An 18,097-nucleotide genomic window follows, 5' to 3' on the forward strand; every position below is an offset into this window, starting at 1 on the left:
AATTATGTAATCTATTCCCCATCAAGTTGTTCCAAACCTGTGTGAATTAATTTTTAATTAAAAAAATAATTCACACAGGTTTGGAACAACTTGAGGGTGAGTAAATTGACAATGTTTTTATTTTGGGGTGAACTATCAATGAGTCACTTTTAAGAGATGGGAAGTGAACACGTTACACGTATACCTCAATGTTCCAGTGGGAGGCATCGCGGCTCACGCATCAAGTGTCTCAAGCCGGAGCACGTGTGACACCGGCACCGCTGGAATAATCGAGCTGAAACCGGTTCTTGCCCGTTGTTCTGGCGTGGAGACTGTTACGCAGGAGTTACGCAAATAACGCAGAACTTTCTTTCGCGAGCGTACAGCGTAGCTCCAAACTCACAGATCACGGTCTCCGCGGAGCAATGTGATATTGAAAACTTGTGTAACCTACGCACGACTGCTGTTTCACCTGCAGTTTAGCAGCCCTGTAACATGTATTGATTGCTTGAATGGAAATTACGCAGTTTTAGACATCGAAAAACAGAACTATTGAATGTAAGTTAAAGTTTGTTGATTATAATGGAGAGAACGGGGACTGTTAGCATTACCGGCTAACGTTAACTGACAGAAATCAGCTGACCTGTGTTGCACCACCCTATTTCCAATATCTTCGTTGTGTATATTTTCAGTTTTGTGTTTTACGAAGAAAACAGCATATGATGCGTTGTTAGCCGTTGCCGATTGTTTGAAACGCGTTAACTTATGCTGGGTCAGAAGAATTAGCATTAGCTTTCACTCCGATCTGACTTAGTAGCCTAACGTTAGTTTGTATTAATTTGACATTTATTTCTGTGGTGTGCGGCACATTTCTCCATGTTTATGTAAGATTTCATTAATGAAATGGTGGTTTCTGTGTGTAAATTCGTCGGCCATCTCCTTTGCACTGTTGACAGCTGTGTAGAGTGACAGAAAGAGCGAGAATCATGATGAAGATCAGTCCTCATTCACTGTTTCTCTTCGGTCCTTAACACACAGGTAAATATTAAATAGAACTTAAATCTGTCTGACAGCCTCTTAGTTTATTTATATGCTTTAATACACGTCACTAGTTGATTCTGTCTTGATTCTGTGCTTGGTTTGTGTGAAATTAGCAGTGGTTATTTAATTAATCAGGTTGGGTATTACATTAATTTCTCCTTCATGCAGTCTGGAATCTTAGCTTTGACGGGTAAGAAGACATCACGACGGCCATTGAAGAGATAAAAAGGAGGGAGTTGAGCTCTTCCTCTGTGCAAGCTTCATCCTCCTCTTCCTCCGCAATGGAGCTTGCCCTGGTGAGTTTGTGGTATTGCTCTGTGTGTGCTTTAATGTAAATTTGTTCTGCTGAAGTTAAATGTGAAATGTTGAATGTCTGTAACCTGACAGTTGATTCAGCAGGCTTTTTAATACTTCATTGTCATGCTTTTCTAACATAATCTACATTACAGATTGATGTGTGTGACCTTCTATTCAGGAAAGAATAGTAATCAAAATGGGTTTTTAGGGGCCGAGACGAGGGCAACATACAATGCAATGAACATTTATTTGACACAATATTAACTTAGAATTCACTTAAATATTTGAAAACATAAAATTTGCATGTTTCACCAAGAAGGTAGTCGTATTGAAACTGATGCGTGCAGAAGAAACTTCCACTTGTGTTAACTGATCATGATTAACTCAAAATGGCCAAATAATTGGTCTGACTGACATATTAGTAGAGAAGAGCAATCAGGGTTTGTTCTTTTGTTTCTTATTTGTTAAAGTAGGCCCGAGAGAACGTGCATGTCATGATGACACTGTTTTCCCACCACATAAGCCGTTTTATGTGCTAATGTCATATAAAGATCTGAAAGTAATTTTTTATGTGCAACTCTGCTGAACCTATGTTGGAATATTAGGATACATGCATCCAATGAATGACCCACATTTTCTCTGTCACATCCACACAAGCACACGCTAACGCACATATACATATGCCTTTGGCAACTGTATGACTCACGCTGTGCTGAAAGCACTTGATCCGGTGGAGAGGAACACAAACGAGGAGAGTGAAACCACGGATGTGCGTTTAGGTGTAAAGGGGTGAGTGGGGAACAGCAGCGCTGAGAACGGCAGGCATGGAAGCTTGTGGATTAAGCCGCTGAATCTTCTGATGGGGGTGGGAGGGGGTTAAAGAGAGATTTTTGGGTATTGTGTGTGTGTGAGAGGAGAGAGATGGAGGCTTACTTTGTCATGTGCTGTTAACGGCAGCAGTAAGAGTGTGATAAAGAGAGATGCAAGAGAAAAAGGACCCTCAGCCCAAATCTGCCAGCAGCCTGGGAAAGGTAGGGCAGATTAGTCAGTGGCTCACTGTATGTTTCTCTAGTCAGTGTTTGTGTGTTTTTGTGTATCTCTGCGCAGCTGTGTGTGTGTGCATCTTCCCATCACTCGTGTCTTGCTGTTTTCGTGCTTCTAAATGAATCTCAGCACTCCGAATAGCCTGTCGGCAGAGCTCGAGTCTTGATGTGCATATCAGTATGCGTGTGATGATGCTGACAGTGTCAGTGTGTGATTGTGCATCTGTGTTGGATGTGATTCTCTGTGATCAATCTGTTTTGAAGTGAATTGATGTGTATTGCGTGGCCATGCACACTTTCAAAATTTTTTCATTTGCATACATGTATATGCAAATGACACCGTGTATTGTAAGGTTTGGCGTCCGTGCAGGGCACCAAATGTAGAATGGATATTCAGTGTGTGAGAATATCCTTTTATCTGGGCTGTCAGTGTTGGTCACTGTGGTATTTTTAGTGTTCCTGCAGTAGATGGTGACTTTTGTGTTGAAAATTGCAGTTTTTGTACCCGAGCCTGTTAAAGGGGGCATAACATGAAAAACAGGATTTTTCTTGCTCTTTTGAAATACAACTTTAACAGTGCAAAGCTTCCTCCCTAGTCCACACAGAACATGAAAACCAAACTACAAAATAATGTTGTTCATTATCCTGAATCGTCATGGTTTTTTGTCTTATTTTATTTTAATGTATTAATTACATTTTAATAATCAAAAAACTTGTAATCAATTTAAATGGACAGTTTAAGGAATATTTAAAAATGTAATGATGGAATGAAAATATTAAAATTCCTTTTTCCAGTTGTCAAATGAAGTGCTGCATAATTTTACTATAAACAACAATATATTTCTGTCATAATTTCAAGTTAAACCAAACCTTTAGTTTGGTTTATCTGTGTTGTTTTTGCCATTCTTTTGAATAATTAATCCAAAAATTGCCAATTCCTGTGAATTCCTTTTTTATGCCTAGTTTCCCAGATTCTTCACGTGTTTTCCACATAAGCGGAAATCATAGGGCCCTATTTACATGTGAATGCTTGCTTGGAATTCAGGGACTTGGTGCTCATTAAAGAACAACATTTTAAATTGTGTAGTTAGACACATTTAATTTTTAATGTGGTGCAAGAAATATTGACTAACAAACATTAGAAGTGGACTAAAAGGAAAATAAAATAAAATGGTACAAGTGTTGAATATGGCCACTTTAAAGTGCTTCCTGAATTATATTCTCTAAAACTGTTGTTTCATCATCTGATCTTTCTGCTCATCTCACATTTATTTGTCTTCTCCTCTGCTGTCAAGCCACATTTTATATCCATCCATTCATACTCTTATCTAGCTTTAACCTTTGTCTCCTCCTTCAGTCCTTGTTTTCTCAAATTCTGTCTTTCTTGGTTTGTTCTCTCAGGCTCATCCTGCCCTGAAGGCCTTCATGTGCGGCTCTCTCAGTGGCACCTGCTCCACTCTGCTGTTCCAGCCGTTGGATCTGGTGAAGACCAGACTGCAGACCCTGCAGAACAACATGCACCCGGGGTGAGACGCCACTGTGCGCTGTGACCCGTGCTGATCATGTCCTTGTGCCTTAATCTTTGTCTGGTGTTAGGTGTCAGTGCTGGGTTTCATGACTTGATTGGCAGATAATGAACATGTCCTGCACAGTTAAAATGCATAATCATTAGGGATGCAGACAACAGATTTTTTGTCATCATGATCGGCCGATCCCAATCATTCAAGCTTTATATAATATGTAAGCTCTCTGTTGACTCTTTACACCCTGAAGGCATTTTTAATAATTTCACACCTAAGGGGCATTCTTAAAAGTAGTGGCTTACAACTCTACAAAAAACAAGGTATCATCATGTATACGGTCTCATTTGGAAAGAAAACCTTGATTGAAAATAGATCTTGATCATGTTTGGAGATTCTACGGCTACAACACTGCTGAGAAAATCCCAGTAGCCTATATATGACAGGTCATAATATCAAGTTTGAACTTGTTCTTAATCATGTCGACTGCATCTGGGCCAATTTTGTGTTGATATCTCAAAGCAATCAAAAGTAATGGCATTTGGAACCATGGTAGCCTTTTCAAGGTGTTTTACTGAACATAAGAACTAATTACATGTGTAAACGCCACGAAACAAAAAAATATTTAGAATTACATAGAATAAGTCAAATGTTTGGTTGATGATCTTCCAGCGCTGTACGGTAAATCAAGACCTGTCAATCTGAGCGATCGATTTTACATGACGTTGGAAAACACTGCGTCATGATCGCAACGCAATCGGATACCAGAAGTCCTATAGCTTTAGCCAAGCAGCATGTCATGTCCCTTCGTGAGGATTTTCTCAAGATCTGCGCATCATGTTATGTTGTGTGTGGGCTCGTTTGAATCGAGACACCCTGCTCTAAATAAAGACGATTTACAATGGTTTACTAATGTAGCAAAGCAGAATGTTGCACAAAAGCCTGTCTGTTTGATTCGGTGAGATTGGCCACCTTTAGGAACTACTGATCGAGTCATAGAATGTGATTATCAGCCAATACCAATCTGTGGCAGATCGATCGGAGCATCCCATTTCTGTTGTCATTCTGACAAGGGGTAATTAACATGTCATAGATTATTACATAGTTAATGACTTTAGTCCTTGCAAGGGAAGCACCGTTATAGCCAAGTTTTGCCCCGTACCCCGTATAATTAATAATTAGTAATGTTTGCTAAGGCATGCATAAAGTTGAACAAAAGGGATTGGGATATTTGCAATGCACATAGCAGCGCACCAAAAACATTACCAACCACATAGCAGTACCCCAGCAACTCCATAGCAACGCACTAAAAACTATTCAGAGCACTTTACCAACCACATAACACCCTAGCAACCGACTGTGAGGTTTTAGCCTGTGTTTTTTGGTAAGATGCGTGTTGAGTGTCATTGTGTCTGTGTTTATATAACTGTGGGCTCTCTGTATGCTGTGTGGGAGTGTCATGTGCTCTATTATTAAACTGTCTGGCTCTCAGCTTTGCAGAGAATAACATGGTCCCCCATGTCAAATTGTTTAAGATTTTTGGCTCCTTCTGTCTTTTTTCACCCATCTTTGTCTCTCTGCCCATGTTAATTTTTATTTTTGTCTTTGTCTCTCAGTGCTCCTAAAGTGGGAATGATTTCAGTGTTTTTAAACGTGATCCGCACAGAGAAGCTGTTTGGCCTGTGGAAGGGGGTTTCACCGGTAAGTCGACTGTAGTCTAAAAAAAAAGTGTTTTATGTTCTCCTCATCATGCAAGCACATGTTATCACTTCAAGAAAAAATAAGAGAAAATAAAATATATTATAGATGACTGTATTATATACCAAATATAATGCTGAAAATAATGCTGTATGAACCATTTATGTTAAATATGTTCTGAAAAATCTACAGATAGGTTTGTGAGTCTGGAAAATTACGGAAGTTTGAAATAAAAATGTGTAGGAACCCTGATTATTACATGTATGGATTTCTTGGCACCGGTTTTGTTTTTATATATCAATGAATGATTTCTGACTCACTGTTTCTCTCTATTTCTGTCCTGCAGTCGTTCATGCGCTGTATCCCTGGTGTAGGGATCTACTTCAGCACATTTTACTCGCTGAAGCAGCATTACTTCGAGGATGGGTCTCCGAGCGCTGGGGAGGCGGTGTTGCTCGGGGCAGGAGCTCGTTGTGTGGCCGGCGTGGCCATGCTGCCCATCACAGTCATTAAGACTCGCTTTGAGGTGAGGACCGTTACTGAGACACTGCATATACATTGAAAATGCATGTTTTCGGGTGTATCTGTGTGTTTATTCACCGCTGCATGTTTTATTTTTAGAGTGGGCGGTACAATTACGTGAGCGTAGCTGGAGCTCTTAAAAGTGTGTGTCAGAACGAAGGTCCCAGGGCTCTTTACTCCGGGCTCACGGCGACTCTGCTCAGAGATGCTCCGTTCTCTGGCATCTATGTCATGTTCTATAGCCAGGCCAAAAAGGCTTTACCACAGGGTAAGCTTCTGATCAAATGAAAATGTGTGAAAGTGAAAATGATGATGTTATCTGAGGGATGTGGGATTGTTTAATAATGTCTGCTCTCTCTCATTCACTCAGAGATCAGCTCATCATCCTTTGTCCCGCTGGTTAATTTTGGCTGTGGTGTGGTGGCTGGTATTTTGGCCTCTCTAGCCACTCAGCCAGCGGATGTGATCAAAACCCACATGCAAGTCAGCCCCGCATTGTATCGCAAGACCAGCGATGCTTTACGCCACGTTTATGCTGTAAGCATCATGTTACTAGGGGTGGGCGATATGACCAAATTCTTATTTCAGGATATGAGAAATTTTATTTTATGATAACTATATGTATCATGATATAGTTATTATGTGTTATCTTATCTCATTTCTGTTATTTAAAATAAGAAAAATGAAGCAAATTACAAACAATAGGACAAATGCAATATAACAAAAAATATGAATTCAACAAATTAAGTTTTTCAGGGACAATAGGTTTATTTAACGTGTAGTTAGAATTAGTACAGAAATTTAATAATCAAAAATGTAAAAACAAAATATTGCATTGTCTTCATTGTATGAATTAAATATACATTTATTTATATTTAAATCTAAATTATTAGAGCTAAATTAAAGTTATTCAGTCAAGAGCAGTAAGTTATTTTCTCTTTTGTTTGATTCACATTAATGAAACCGAGCAGCATGGAGGTATATTAGGCTGCTGTCACTTTAAGACCAAACGCACGGATCCATTATACTGATACACATCCGGTTTACACCCAACTGTTTACTTTTACATTTTTTTGTACATTTGGAGTGCTGTCAATACAGAGAACAACGACAAAAATCGGTGTTGCCTACACCGTGTTATCCTCTTTTTAAAATTTGCACCCTGTTGACTTCAATGGGGCAAGTACTAAACCTGCTTTTAGCCTCTTAACATCCTTGATGTGTCATTACAAGTGCACAGAAAATGTGAGTGATTCCTTCTGAGTGAACACGAGTGAGTCTGACTGCAGTAGATGTGAAAAATATGTATAAAAATGATGTTATTTAAGCCAGCGCAAATACCTTTGTTTACATCCTGTTTTTCGGTTGAAGTCCAAAGTAGTCGATTGCCGAGTTCACGCGCGTGATCATAGGTATTAAACCTATGCGTGTGAACTCTGCAATCGACTACTTTGGACTACTATATTGACAGCACTCCAAATGTACAAAAAAATGAGCTCAATGTTAAAATTGACCGGAGTTCTCCTTTAATCGAGTGTGTATTCAACCATTCAAGTAGCCTGGGAAAACCCAGACAAACTTCCGGCAAATTTAGATTTGCTCTGCAAGTAGTCTGGCAAAGAGCCCATTCAAGCCGATTTCTAATCCGTCCAAATCGCGGCACCAATCAGAAACGTTGAGGCAGGCTTTACACGATGACGATCGTTCTGATTGGTTTTAGGTCTATCCGATTGTGCCCAGAGGCATTTGAGCGACGTCCGTTGGTGAAGCGCGCCAACTTTTAAATGCATTATTATATTCAAATTGCAAACACATGAGGACAGTCTCCATGAAAGACCCATTGGCAGATGAACGTGCTACTACATTTCTCTCCGAAAAGGTAGGAAATTAAATTATATTTAATAGAGGATTTTAACTGTGACAAGATGATTGACAGGGCAGTTTACGTGACAGGATGCACGCGGCAGATCCGTCCGATAAAGATGACGAAGTAGTATGTCCCAAAGCTTGCCTACTTTTTTGCTACATATTCAAAAGTAAATACCTTTTCTTCACAAAAAGAGTACATACTTTTATGGCGTAGTGTAACTTAGGCAAATTGGGACACAGCATATATGGCTTTACACGATGACGATCGCTCTGATTGGTTTTAGGTCTATCCAATTGCGCCCAGAGGCATTTGAGCGACGTCCGTTGGTGACGCCCCTTTGGAAATGAGTTATTAATAAAGCTTTGCCAGACCATAACTCAGTTACTACTGAGAATGGTCTGGTTTTAACCAGGCTACCATTCAAGCGCAATAAGACGTGAAAGAGAACTGAATTCACGATCGCATGGTGAGAGACGCGGATTTCTGTGAACGCGCTTATGCTGTGTCCCAGTCAGCACGAGCACCGCACTGACTTCCTTTTCAGAATAGATTGCACTTACACTTTTTAACACCAAGCACGTCCCACTCTTTGTATTCTCATTTATGCATTTCATCAATCTAAAGTGTCAATAGTGCTATATTTACACACCACGATATACACGATATAGCAAAATCTCTAACATGGTAACGATAAATATCGTCATACCGACCAGCCCTACATGCGACCAAACATATTTGTTGACCTTTGAAAATCTCTGAAAAGTCAGATACAAAATGTTATTTTAAACACAGCATGAAATCAGTTCCCTAAAATACACTACCATTCAAAAGTTGGGGGTCTGTAAGATTTTTAAAAAAGAAATTAATACTTTTATTCAGCAAGGATGCATTAAATCAGAAGTGTCAGTAAAGACTTTATATTGCTACAAAAAATTATATTTGAAAATGAAAGCTGTTCTTTTCTACTCATCAGAGAATCCTGAAAACAAATGTAGCACGGTTTCCACAAAAATATTAAGCAGCACAACCGTTTTCAACATTAATAATAATCAGAAATGTTTCTTGAGCAGCAAATCAGCATATTAGAATGAGTTCTGAAGGATCATGTGACACTGAAGACTGGAGTAATGATGCTGAAAATTCAGCTTTGCATCACAGGAATAAATTACATTTTAAAATATATTTAAATAGAAAATAAAATTGTATTTCACATTTATCAAACGAGTGCAGCCGTGGTGTAAATAAAAGACTTTGTAACAAAAAGTTTGACAACCCAAACTTTTGAATGGTACCCTATTTACTTACTTTATAAATGTTCCTGGTGCAAGAATCATGATATTCTAAAATAGAAAAATGCAACTGAAAGATAGTATGAAATCATAATAACATATATCCAGTTTCATATCAAGTCCCACCCAACATTATTTTCTTGACTTTGTCACATTACAGAATTTAAATGTGTTCTAAATGTTGTTTTGTAGTTGTATAAGTCACAGGTTTGTTAAAGTAACTTCCCTTTCATTCTTGTCTCTGTTGTTTTAGAAGCATGGCTTGAGCGGGTTCTTTCGGGGGGCGGTTCCTCGTTCTCTGAGGAGAACCCTGATGGCTGCCATGGCCTGGACTGTGTACGAGCAGCTGATGGCACACATGGGCCTGAAGTCCTAAAGACACCTGACGCACTTTTTTTTGTAGACTTTTCAAACACTGGCAAAAGATGGCGTTCTGTCATCCTCGAAGAGTTGATCAAATTGAAAGCAGCTAGTGTTGGCTGAGGTACCGGTAATAGAAGGGTTGTGTGTATGTGTATGTGTTTTAAGTGTAGTGAGTCTTTACCCCATGACACCTCTGACAGTGACATTCCTAAATTGCCACATTGTGAGTTTGTCTGCCTTGTTGATGCCTGCGCACTGAAGAATACCATTGAGAGACAGACTGCTAAATCATGTGCCGTCAGCTCACAAGAAATCACTCCTCATGAGAAAATCCTCCTCACTAACCAGTGAGCTCAATATACCACATGACCGTGTCATTAAAAAGTGCCCACCCTCGCAGGTTTTTCGGAAATGCACAACTCTGTGTTTGAGACCGTTAAGCCTAGTCCACTGAGTTGAAAATCCCTTTTAGTCGAGGATGAGGCAAGCGGGTGTCCGAGACATGTTGACCTAATACTCCAGCGCTCCGACAATCAGACCGAATTACTCTAGAGCTGAGAAACTGAACTGACAACACATGACTGTCTCATCAACATACTCCGTTCCGACTAATAATTGCACGTCTTTATGCGATGATTTGTGCTGTTCTACTGATCTCCTGTGTTATATGACTGGATGGATTTATCAGTGCATTTCAGTACACTGGGTTCTTTATTTTCTTGAACACTCACTGCTGGGCACAGACAAAGCCAGGATTTGGATTGAATGAGACTATAAGATTTTAGACCTGGAGAAACACTCAATATTTAAGATGGAAACAAGTATAGTTCCTGAGAAAATGATGTTTGAAGTGGAAAGGCAGCGAGAAATTATCATACTTAATTTATTGTATTTGCAAATGTGTTGTCGGACTATTTTAATTGCCGTTTTGTTGTATTGAGGTATTGTGTAATAACTGCTGTAAGATGCCATAGTATCATCAGTGGTGCTCGGTGTGAACACAACTTTTTTATGTTAATTCCATTCTAATTTTAGGAAATCTGCCACGAACATGTCCGGGTGGTTGTTCACCCTTAACAAAGAGGGAGAACCAATAAAAAGTTTAAAGAAAATTAAGCTTGTTAGAACTATTGGGATTTTTGGTACTGTGACATTATTTTCATTGCAATTAGGCACATTTTCTTCCCAAATTATCAATAATGTAATTTTTTTAAAATGTAATATCTATTATATTGTATTTATTGTACATACTTATTTTGTACACCATGGTAGTCTTTGTTGTACTGCCTTTAATATAAGGGTTTTTTTCTCCTCCAAATTTTAAATCAGTACTTTTACTCCAAAACCTTTGGGAAATATTTAGAAACAATTTAAGTTAAAATACAAGGATGCATTACAATTCTGAGAATTTAAGGGAAATAGGCTTAATTGTCATGTAAATAATGTAACAATGCTATTTCAATTTCTTTAAGATAAATATCATTTCTTTCTTTTTAATTATTATAATAATTTTTTTCCTTAAACTTTTGGGGGTAAACGTCACCTGGACACATTTTCATCACATTTCATTTTCAATTTACCCCATAAGCATTTGGGTTTCTCATTCTCTCCAACGTTCTGTCTTGGTGATGGTGGTACTTTGTCACGTGCCATTTTATGTACTTTGAGGGTTCAAGTGAGTTTGACCATTTAAATTCAGGAATTTGATGTGCTTAATCATAATTTCATTTAGTTGGCTGAATTCAAATCAGTTAACTCATTGTTTTGAATTGTCTCGATTGGCTTCTCTACTGCAGAATGCAGTTTAATACCCATAATATGAAGTTTGAAGACTCGTGGAGCCAAATGATACACTATAGTTTTATATCAGTTAAGAGGGTTTATAAGTTTAGATCACACTACAGTACATGCATAGTTTGTGAAAGCACTTTACATAAAGTTGGCTCCATTCCCCAAACTGAATCTGGGTGGTGTGTGTGTGTGGTCACATGTTGCTATGTAAGCCATTGTGCTGTATTGTGGAGATATTCGTTTGCCTTCAAACAATCAGTATTGTCTTTTCAGCATTATTGTTGATATTTTGTCTTTGTGTGAGAATTTTTGCACATGCAAATGTCGTGCCTATGTTAATATGTGAATAAATCTGCCCTGTTTTATAAATGGTGGTAAAAGTTTGTTTTATGCATCTACACTACATTTTCAGCTTTAACACTCTGAACACACTACTGAAGATGCATTCGAAATCAATGATGCTCTTTTTGCCTTAATAGACCATACAGAACAATGGTCTAGTATACTGTTAAGGTGGCACAAAGTGGTCTTGCGTCACAGTTATGCTGTGCTCTGCTGATGGCACAAAAACTGACAGTCTGATAGCCATCAGTGTCCCCAGACATCCAGCCAGACAGAATAAATGGGGTCAGCTTTGAGGACACCTGGAGGGCCTGAATCACTGCAATGACACAAATCAAAAGGGGAGCAGTAACTATAACTCAGACACCAGACTTCATCAGCTCTTTGAGTTATGCGAGACTCCTGTCAGCTTTTATTTACAGCTAGGAGCTCTAAGAAAATAATAATGACATCTCTATTATAATGTCCCGCATAAACTAGCAGGATGCTGTTCAAAATGCAGACATTAGACTGTTTTAGTTATTTTAGTATATCAAGTTAAACTAAATTAAAATGATTAATGTTAACTAAATAAAAAGGTTTATAAAGTTAACGTTTATTTTTTATTAGTAACGAAATGTTTTTTTATGGTTTAGCAACTTGACTACAGTCCGCTCACATGCGATATCCTCCTCCAGTAGGGGGTTGATGTCCCGGTTAGACAGGAGAAATGCAGAGAGCAAGAAACCTCCCTAATATGATTGGTGGCCACCCGAGTATATATAGTACGTCAGTTCCTCATCCCGCCCTCTTTTCGCCGTGAGGTGCAGAACTCCATACGGCGTTGTCTCGTGGTGAGCAAAAAAAATATAATTTTGACGAGTTTTAAACGTCTATTTGAGTCAGACTTTTTTAAAATAAAGCTAATAATTGTCAATGTTCATCAGTTGTCACGTTAAATGTGAAGTTTGCGCTACTTCCCTTAAAATATATAGGCCTTAACCGCGGCGTGTGATCTCGCGCAAGGAAGCGCGTGTACGGCTACAGTCAGTGGCGCGTGCGCGCAGTGGTCAATTGTGAGATAAATTAACACTCGAGTAATTTGATTAATATTCAGTCTTTACATTGTTTTTATTTTCTATTTTAGTTAATTGTTAGATTAAGGTCCACATTTAATCGAGTTGGCGAGTGTATGTGTATCATCTCACGTGCTTCTGATAATGCACGATCGGTCTTCAAGCTGTGAACATCACGCACACAGTTAAAGCCTGGCACTGATGTCGGTGTTTGGGTGTCGGAAGTGTGCTAGAGTGATCAAGCTGGGTTTTCGCTAACACCATGAGGGCTGATGCGCCCTATGACTGGGGTTTGATAGTGACCAGAGCTACATTCATCCCAGTTCACGTTTGAAATACTTCACTTACCAATAACTTCTCGACTAAATAGTTTTTTCCTATATTTCCTTCCAGCTCTCCCACTAAACTCGTTACGCAGGGAAAGTGGTCACGATGTCCGGAGGTCTGGATGTCCTTCAAATGAAGGAGGAGGATGTGCTGAAGTTCCTGGCCGCAGGAACCCATCTGGGAGGAACCAACCTGGACTTCCAGATGGAGCACTACGTCTACAAGAGAAAGAGTGACGGTAAAAAGCACAAGACTTGAATATGGCTTAGAAATGCCTTGCAGGTGTTTTATCAATCTTTAACTAAAACTTAGTCGATCTTCGGAATAAGTTGCATGTTTCCTCATTGAGTTGGCATGAGCATGTGTAGCATCTCATGTGATGATGCAAGGTTGGTTTAAATCTGTAAACACGCACACCTTTAAAGCCTGGCACTGATGTCGGTGTTTGGGTGTCGGATGTGTGCTAAAGTGATTTAGCTGGGTTTTCGCTAACACCATGAGGGCTGATGCGCCCTATGACTGGGGTTTGATAGTGGCCAAAGCTACATTCATCCAAATTGGTATATCAATAAAGTACAACTGTATTAGTAATATTTCTGTCTTAATTTTTTGTTAACAAAACAATCAACATTAAACATAAAAAAGAAATGGTTTAACTCCATGGGACCAGTAACTGACATCAAAGAACAGTGAATGTTCCTAAAATATGGAAATATTAACTTACTCTCAGGGGGTTCTTTAAGAAAATATTCTTTATAAAAGTGTTCAGGTTTGTACCCTTGCTATAACTGATCAGTGTTTTGCATTTCTGCAGGCGTGTACATCATCAACCTTAAAAAGACCTGGGAGAAACTGCTGTTGGCTGCTCGTGCTATTGTTGCCATTGAAAATCCAGCTGATGTCTGCGTTATCTCCTCCAGAAACACTGGCCAGGTAATTGGCAAACTCAGTGACTAGACATTGTCAGCAGCATTTGTCTTAAATCCCAAGTTTAAAAGTAGAGCTTTTTTAGACAGGCACACTGTTAAAACCTGGCACTGTTGTCAGTGTTTGGGTGTCGGAAGTGTGCTAGAGTGATTCGGCCGGGGTTTCGCTAACACCATGAGGGTTTGCCCTATGACTGGGGTTTGATAGTGACCTGAGCCACAATGTTTTTACTGGATGTGTTTTGTGAACATGACTCTTGGTGATTGTAGTGATGTTGATTGTCACTGCTCTTTCCTGTCAGAGAGCCGTGCTCAAGTTTGCCTCTGCCACTGGCTCGACCACCTTCGCTGGTCGTTTCACTCCTGGTACCTTCACCAATCAGATTCAGGCTGCTTTCAGGGAGCCCCGCCTCCTGATCGTGACTGATCCTCGCGCTGACCACCAGCCGCTGACTGAGGCCTCTTACGTCAACATCCCAACCATTGCCCTCTGCAACACAGACTCCCCTCTGAGATACGTCGACATTGCCATCCCATGCAACAACAAAGTATGTATGAGAAACCTCTGTTAATCTATATGCTATGTTTGTTCTGTGTGAAGCTCAAACAGCAGAGCATGGGGCTAGCAACGCCAAGTTCATGGGTTCGATTACCAGGGGAATTAAACCCATGTTTTCTAAATTTATATTATAGATCTTGTTGTGAACACTTCATTCAGGGTTCAGTTCCCAGTCAAAGTCAAGAGATGGAAAAAGTGGACCCCAAATGCAATGCAATTCGCTTTAGATAAAGGCGTCTGCCAAATGCATATGCTATAGTTTTAAATGTCTTGTGTTTTAGGGTCCCCACTCTGTGGGTCTGATGTGGTGGATGTTGGCCAGAGAGGTGCTGAGGATGAGGGGCACCATCTCCAGAGAGCACCCATGGGAGGTCATGCCTGATCTGTACTTCTACAGAGATCCTGAAGAGGTATGATGTGGCCCTTGAATTTTGTATACTCCGCAGATGAAAGTGTAAAAAGTTATAGAAGTTTACTGTAAATTAATTGTACTGAACTAAACATTATTTAATACAAAATATATATTTTACAAAATGTGAACACTAAAATTGCTAGAAAATCAAAGCTGTATGTCCGTTTCAAATTTGAAATGGATCACAGCAATTGAGCCTGCGAATAAAATATTTGAATGCCAAATATCCTGGCACAGGGACACTGAGGATTGTGTTGTGCACTTTGAACAACTAGTTAAGTTGACTTGTTAAACAAACAAAAAAATCTAAATCGTGAATCTGAAAAATCGAGGTCTAATTTTTTTGCCATATTGCCCAGTCCCGTGTTGAGTCTGTATCTGCCATGTAATAGCCTGTGAAACTGATATGGCTAATTTAAATGCGTCCAACCAATATTCAGAATCAGTTCAAGTGTGACTTTATAACATTACTATTAAAAATGTGCTAATTGTGACTGATTTTGCTCCACCTCTAGATTGAGAAGGAAGAGCAGGCGGCTGCTGAGAAGGCTGTTGGTAAGGAGGAGTTCCAGGGTGAATGGACCGCTCCAGTGCCCGACTTCAACCAGCCTGAGGTTGCTGACTGGTCTGAAGGTGTTCCAGTTCCATCTGTGCCCATCCAGCAGTTCCCAGCTGGCATAGAGGGTAAGCTGCCTTTTATATTCATTTCCCCACATATTATAGTTAATTGAACTGTTTTAGGAGAACAAAAGTTTTAAGGAAATTATATTTGATCTGAACAAAATTAATAATGCTATGAAAAATTTCTGTGAACTATAATCAACTTTTCTTGACTTCAGCTCCTGCCAAACCTGCACCAGCTGAGGTGTTTGCAGGTAAGCAACATTTCCCTTTTTGGATCAATTTGACAGCATAGACTGCACAATGCGAAAGCTTAAGGTGTCTATAACATCTGGGGTAACTTTGAATGGCTCTCTCTTCAACAGAGGACTGGAGTGCTCAGCCTGCCACTGAGGATTGGTCTGCTGCCCCCACCGCTCAGGCTGGAGACTGGGGCGGCACCGCTGCAGACTGGTCTTAAGAAGCGTTAACCTAGTGTGATGCTTGTGAATCAATAAATTTGATTGTTTAAAATATTGCTTCTGATATGTTTTCTTTTGTTGATTTCTGAATAAGCAGTTAGGACTCAAAAGCATAGTGTTTTATCAAGTCCACTTTTTCATATTTTACATCCGTAATTATAAAAATCAGACATTACAAATGTAGATGGACATGCTTTAATTCTTGTCAAATGTGATGGCTTAATGAAGGGATCATGTAGTCAGCTGAACAGTATTTTGTAATAAATCCTAACATGAAATGTAAGCTTGTTTGGACTTGAGTGACAAGTTGCTACAGGGTACCCGTCATTATTTGACCACTGAAATCTTTTCTATTTACTTATGCAATAAAATATCCATATTGTGTTGTGGAGAAGTCCTTTCTTGCAAATGAAGGTCAAGAGGCAGAGTTCCAGAAGTCAAAACTTTATTGAAAAAAACATGTATCTGCGAATCTGTCTGGTCAGGGTGCCATTCAGGGTGTTGTGTTTGGCAATGACTGTGCAACTAATGTTCTTGTAAGATTAACCCCTCCTGTTTCCGGAGGTGGACAAAGTGCGTGACTTCCTTGAGTGAAAGTACAGATACTACTGGTCAAATATTACTCTGTTACAAGTCAAATTTGTAAAGGCTGATTTTTACAAGTACTCATTTTTAAAAGTACTTAAGTAGCAAAAGAAAATGTCAATGCATTGTTTTATTATTGTATGTAATACAGCATTTTATGCCTCTGAATCTCTGCCTGCCTGCCTACCCTCATATCAATATCACATTTATTTCTAGAACACAGTTCCAGTAGTGGGATTGAATAAATGCAATCAGGTTCTGACGTCAACCCGACTTTCATTTCCAACCAGAATCATCCCCTGACTGACGTTACTACTTTCTACTCAAGGACCTTGGCAGACATGTAGTGGAGAAAAAAGTACGATATTTGTCTTTCAAATGTAGTGAAGTTAAAGTAAAAAGTTTCCAGAAAAAATAATACTCAAGTAAAGTACAGATACTCAAAAAGTGTACTTGGGTACAGTACTCAAGTAAATGTACTTTGTTACTCTCCATCTCTGCCTGTTTCCCACAATTAAGTTTTACTCCATTCGTCTTTCTCTTTAATCGTGGAATCCTGCCAGTTGATAATCAACTCTTTCCCTAATGCCCAAATAATCTTTAATATAACCTTTGCCAAGGACAACCATCCCTTTCCCACATTCCCAGAGGCCAGATGTCTTCAAGAGATGTATTTATTTCACACCTCTTAATAACACCTCTTCATTGGTGTTTCAGTGGGACAATAATGGATTTGACCTTTGATATAAATTATTTCTCACAGCTTTATAATACTGCTTCCATAATGATTTAATATATTTTGAATAAAATAAAGTTGTGAAGCTATGTTTTGATTGCAAGTGGTAGTACCAATCCACATTAAAGCCTGGTTTCACAGACAGGGCTTACATTTAAGCCAGGATTAGGCCTTAGTTAAATTAGGACATTTAAGTATCTTAGCGTGCCTTAGAAAAATAAAACAATTACTAATGTGCATCTTGAGACACAACAATGATGCTGACAGCTTAAGAGTCAGTCAGTGCAACAAAGTTGCTTTCAAATTTCCCAGGAGGTCTTGAACACATCATATGTATCAATCAAATGGTCGTATTATTTAAGTTATAACGAAAACGTTCCACCCCAGATGGGACTCGAACCCACAATCCCTGGCTTAGGAGGCCAGTGCCTTATCCATTAGGCCACTGGGGCTTTCGCAGTTCATGAGTGACAACCATTCTTTGTTTAACGTTACTAGTTACTACATATAATAATATTTTAAAATAAATTGTATTTCTGGTTGACAAACATTTATATATTTTTTCTGTGATATATTTTTAACATCTGTCTTTCGATTAAAAACACACCGCAAAGCTCTGAGAAAGAATCATATCACACGGTGGTCTTCTGCCATGGATCT

At 39.2% G+C, this 18,097-nt stretch overlaps 2 protein-coding genes across 3 annotated transcripts; both read left to right on the top strand.

Moving 5' to 3' along the window:
• The first annotated feature begins 215 nt into the window (after positions 1 to 215).
• Positions 216 to 11,123, top strand: slc25a38b (solute carrier family 25 member 38b). 2 transcript variants are annotated; one of them, XM_079883627.1, is made up of 9 exons: positions 216 to 537; positions 936 to 1,017; positions 1,189 to 1,316; positions 3,762 to 3,886; positions 5,497 to 5,581; positions 5,925 to 6,104; positions 6,200 to 6,368; positions 6,471 to 6,637; positions 9,513 to 11,123. In XM_079883627.1, the coding sequence occupies exons 3-9, from the start codon at positions 1,302 to 1,304 to the stop codon at positions 9,633 to 9,635; spliced, it is 864 nt and encodes a 287-aa protein (XP_079739753.1). In that variant the 5' UTR covers positions 216 to 537; positions 936 to 1,017; positions 1,189 to 1,301; the 3' UTR covers positions 9,636 to 11,123. The 2 variants fall into 2 exon arrangements, with proteins under 2 accessions (XP_079739753.1, XP_079739752.1); XM_079883626.1 differs by lacking the exons at positions 216 to 537; positions 936 to 1,017 and adding an exon at positions 2,275 to 2,348 and having other exon boundaries at positions 1,245 to 1,316.
• A 1,386-nt stretch (positions 11,124 to 12,509) lies between these two features.
• On the top strand, positions 12,510 to 16,172 carry rpsa (ribosomal protein SA). The gene is made up of 8 exons (XM_079883814.1): positions 12,510 to 12,588; positions 13,204 to 13,375; positions 13,952 to 14,070; positions 14,366 to 14,611; positions 14,904 to 15,032; positions 15,550 to 15,718; positions 15,874 to 15,909; positions 16,021 to 16,172. Exons 2-8 carry the CDS (start codon positions 13,243 to 13,245, stop codon positions 16,113 to 16,115), a joined length of 927 nt encoding a protein of 308 aa, XP_079739940.1. The 5' UTR covers positions 12,510 to 12,588; positions 13,204 to 13,242; the 3' UTR covers positions 16,116 to 16,172.
• Positions 16,173 to 18,097: the final 1,925 nt, after the last annotated feature.

Source organism: Squalius cephalus (assembly GCF_949319135.1).
Source record: "Squalius cephalus genome assembly, chromosome: 10".
NCBI classification, from domain to species: Eukaryota; Metazoa; Chordata; class Actinopteri; order Cypriniformes; family Leuciscidae; genus Squalius; species Squalius cephalus.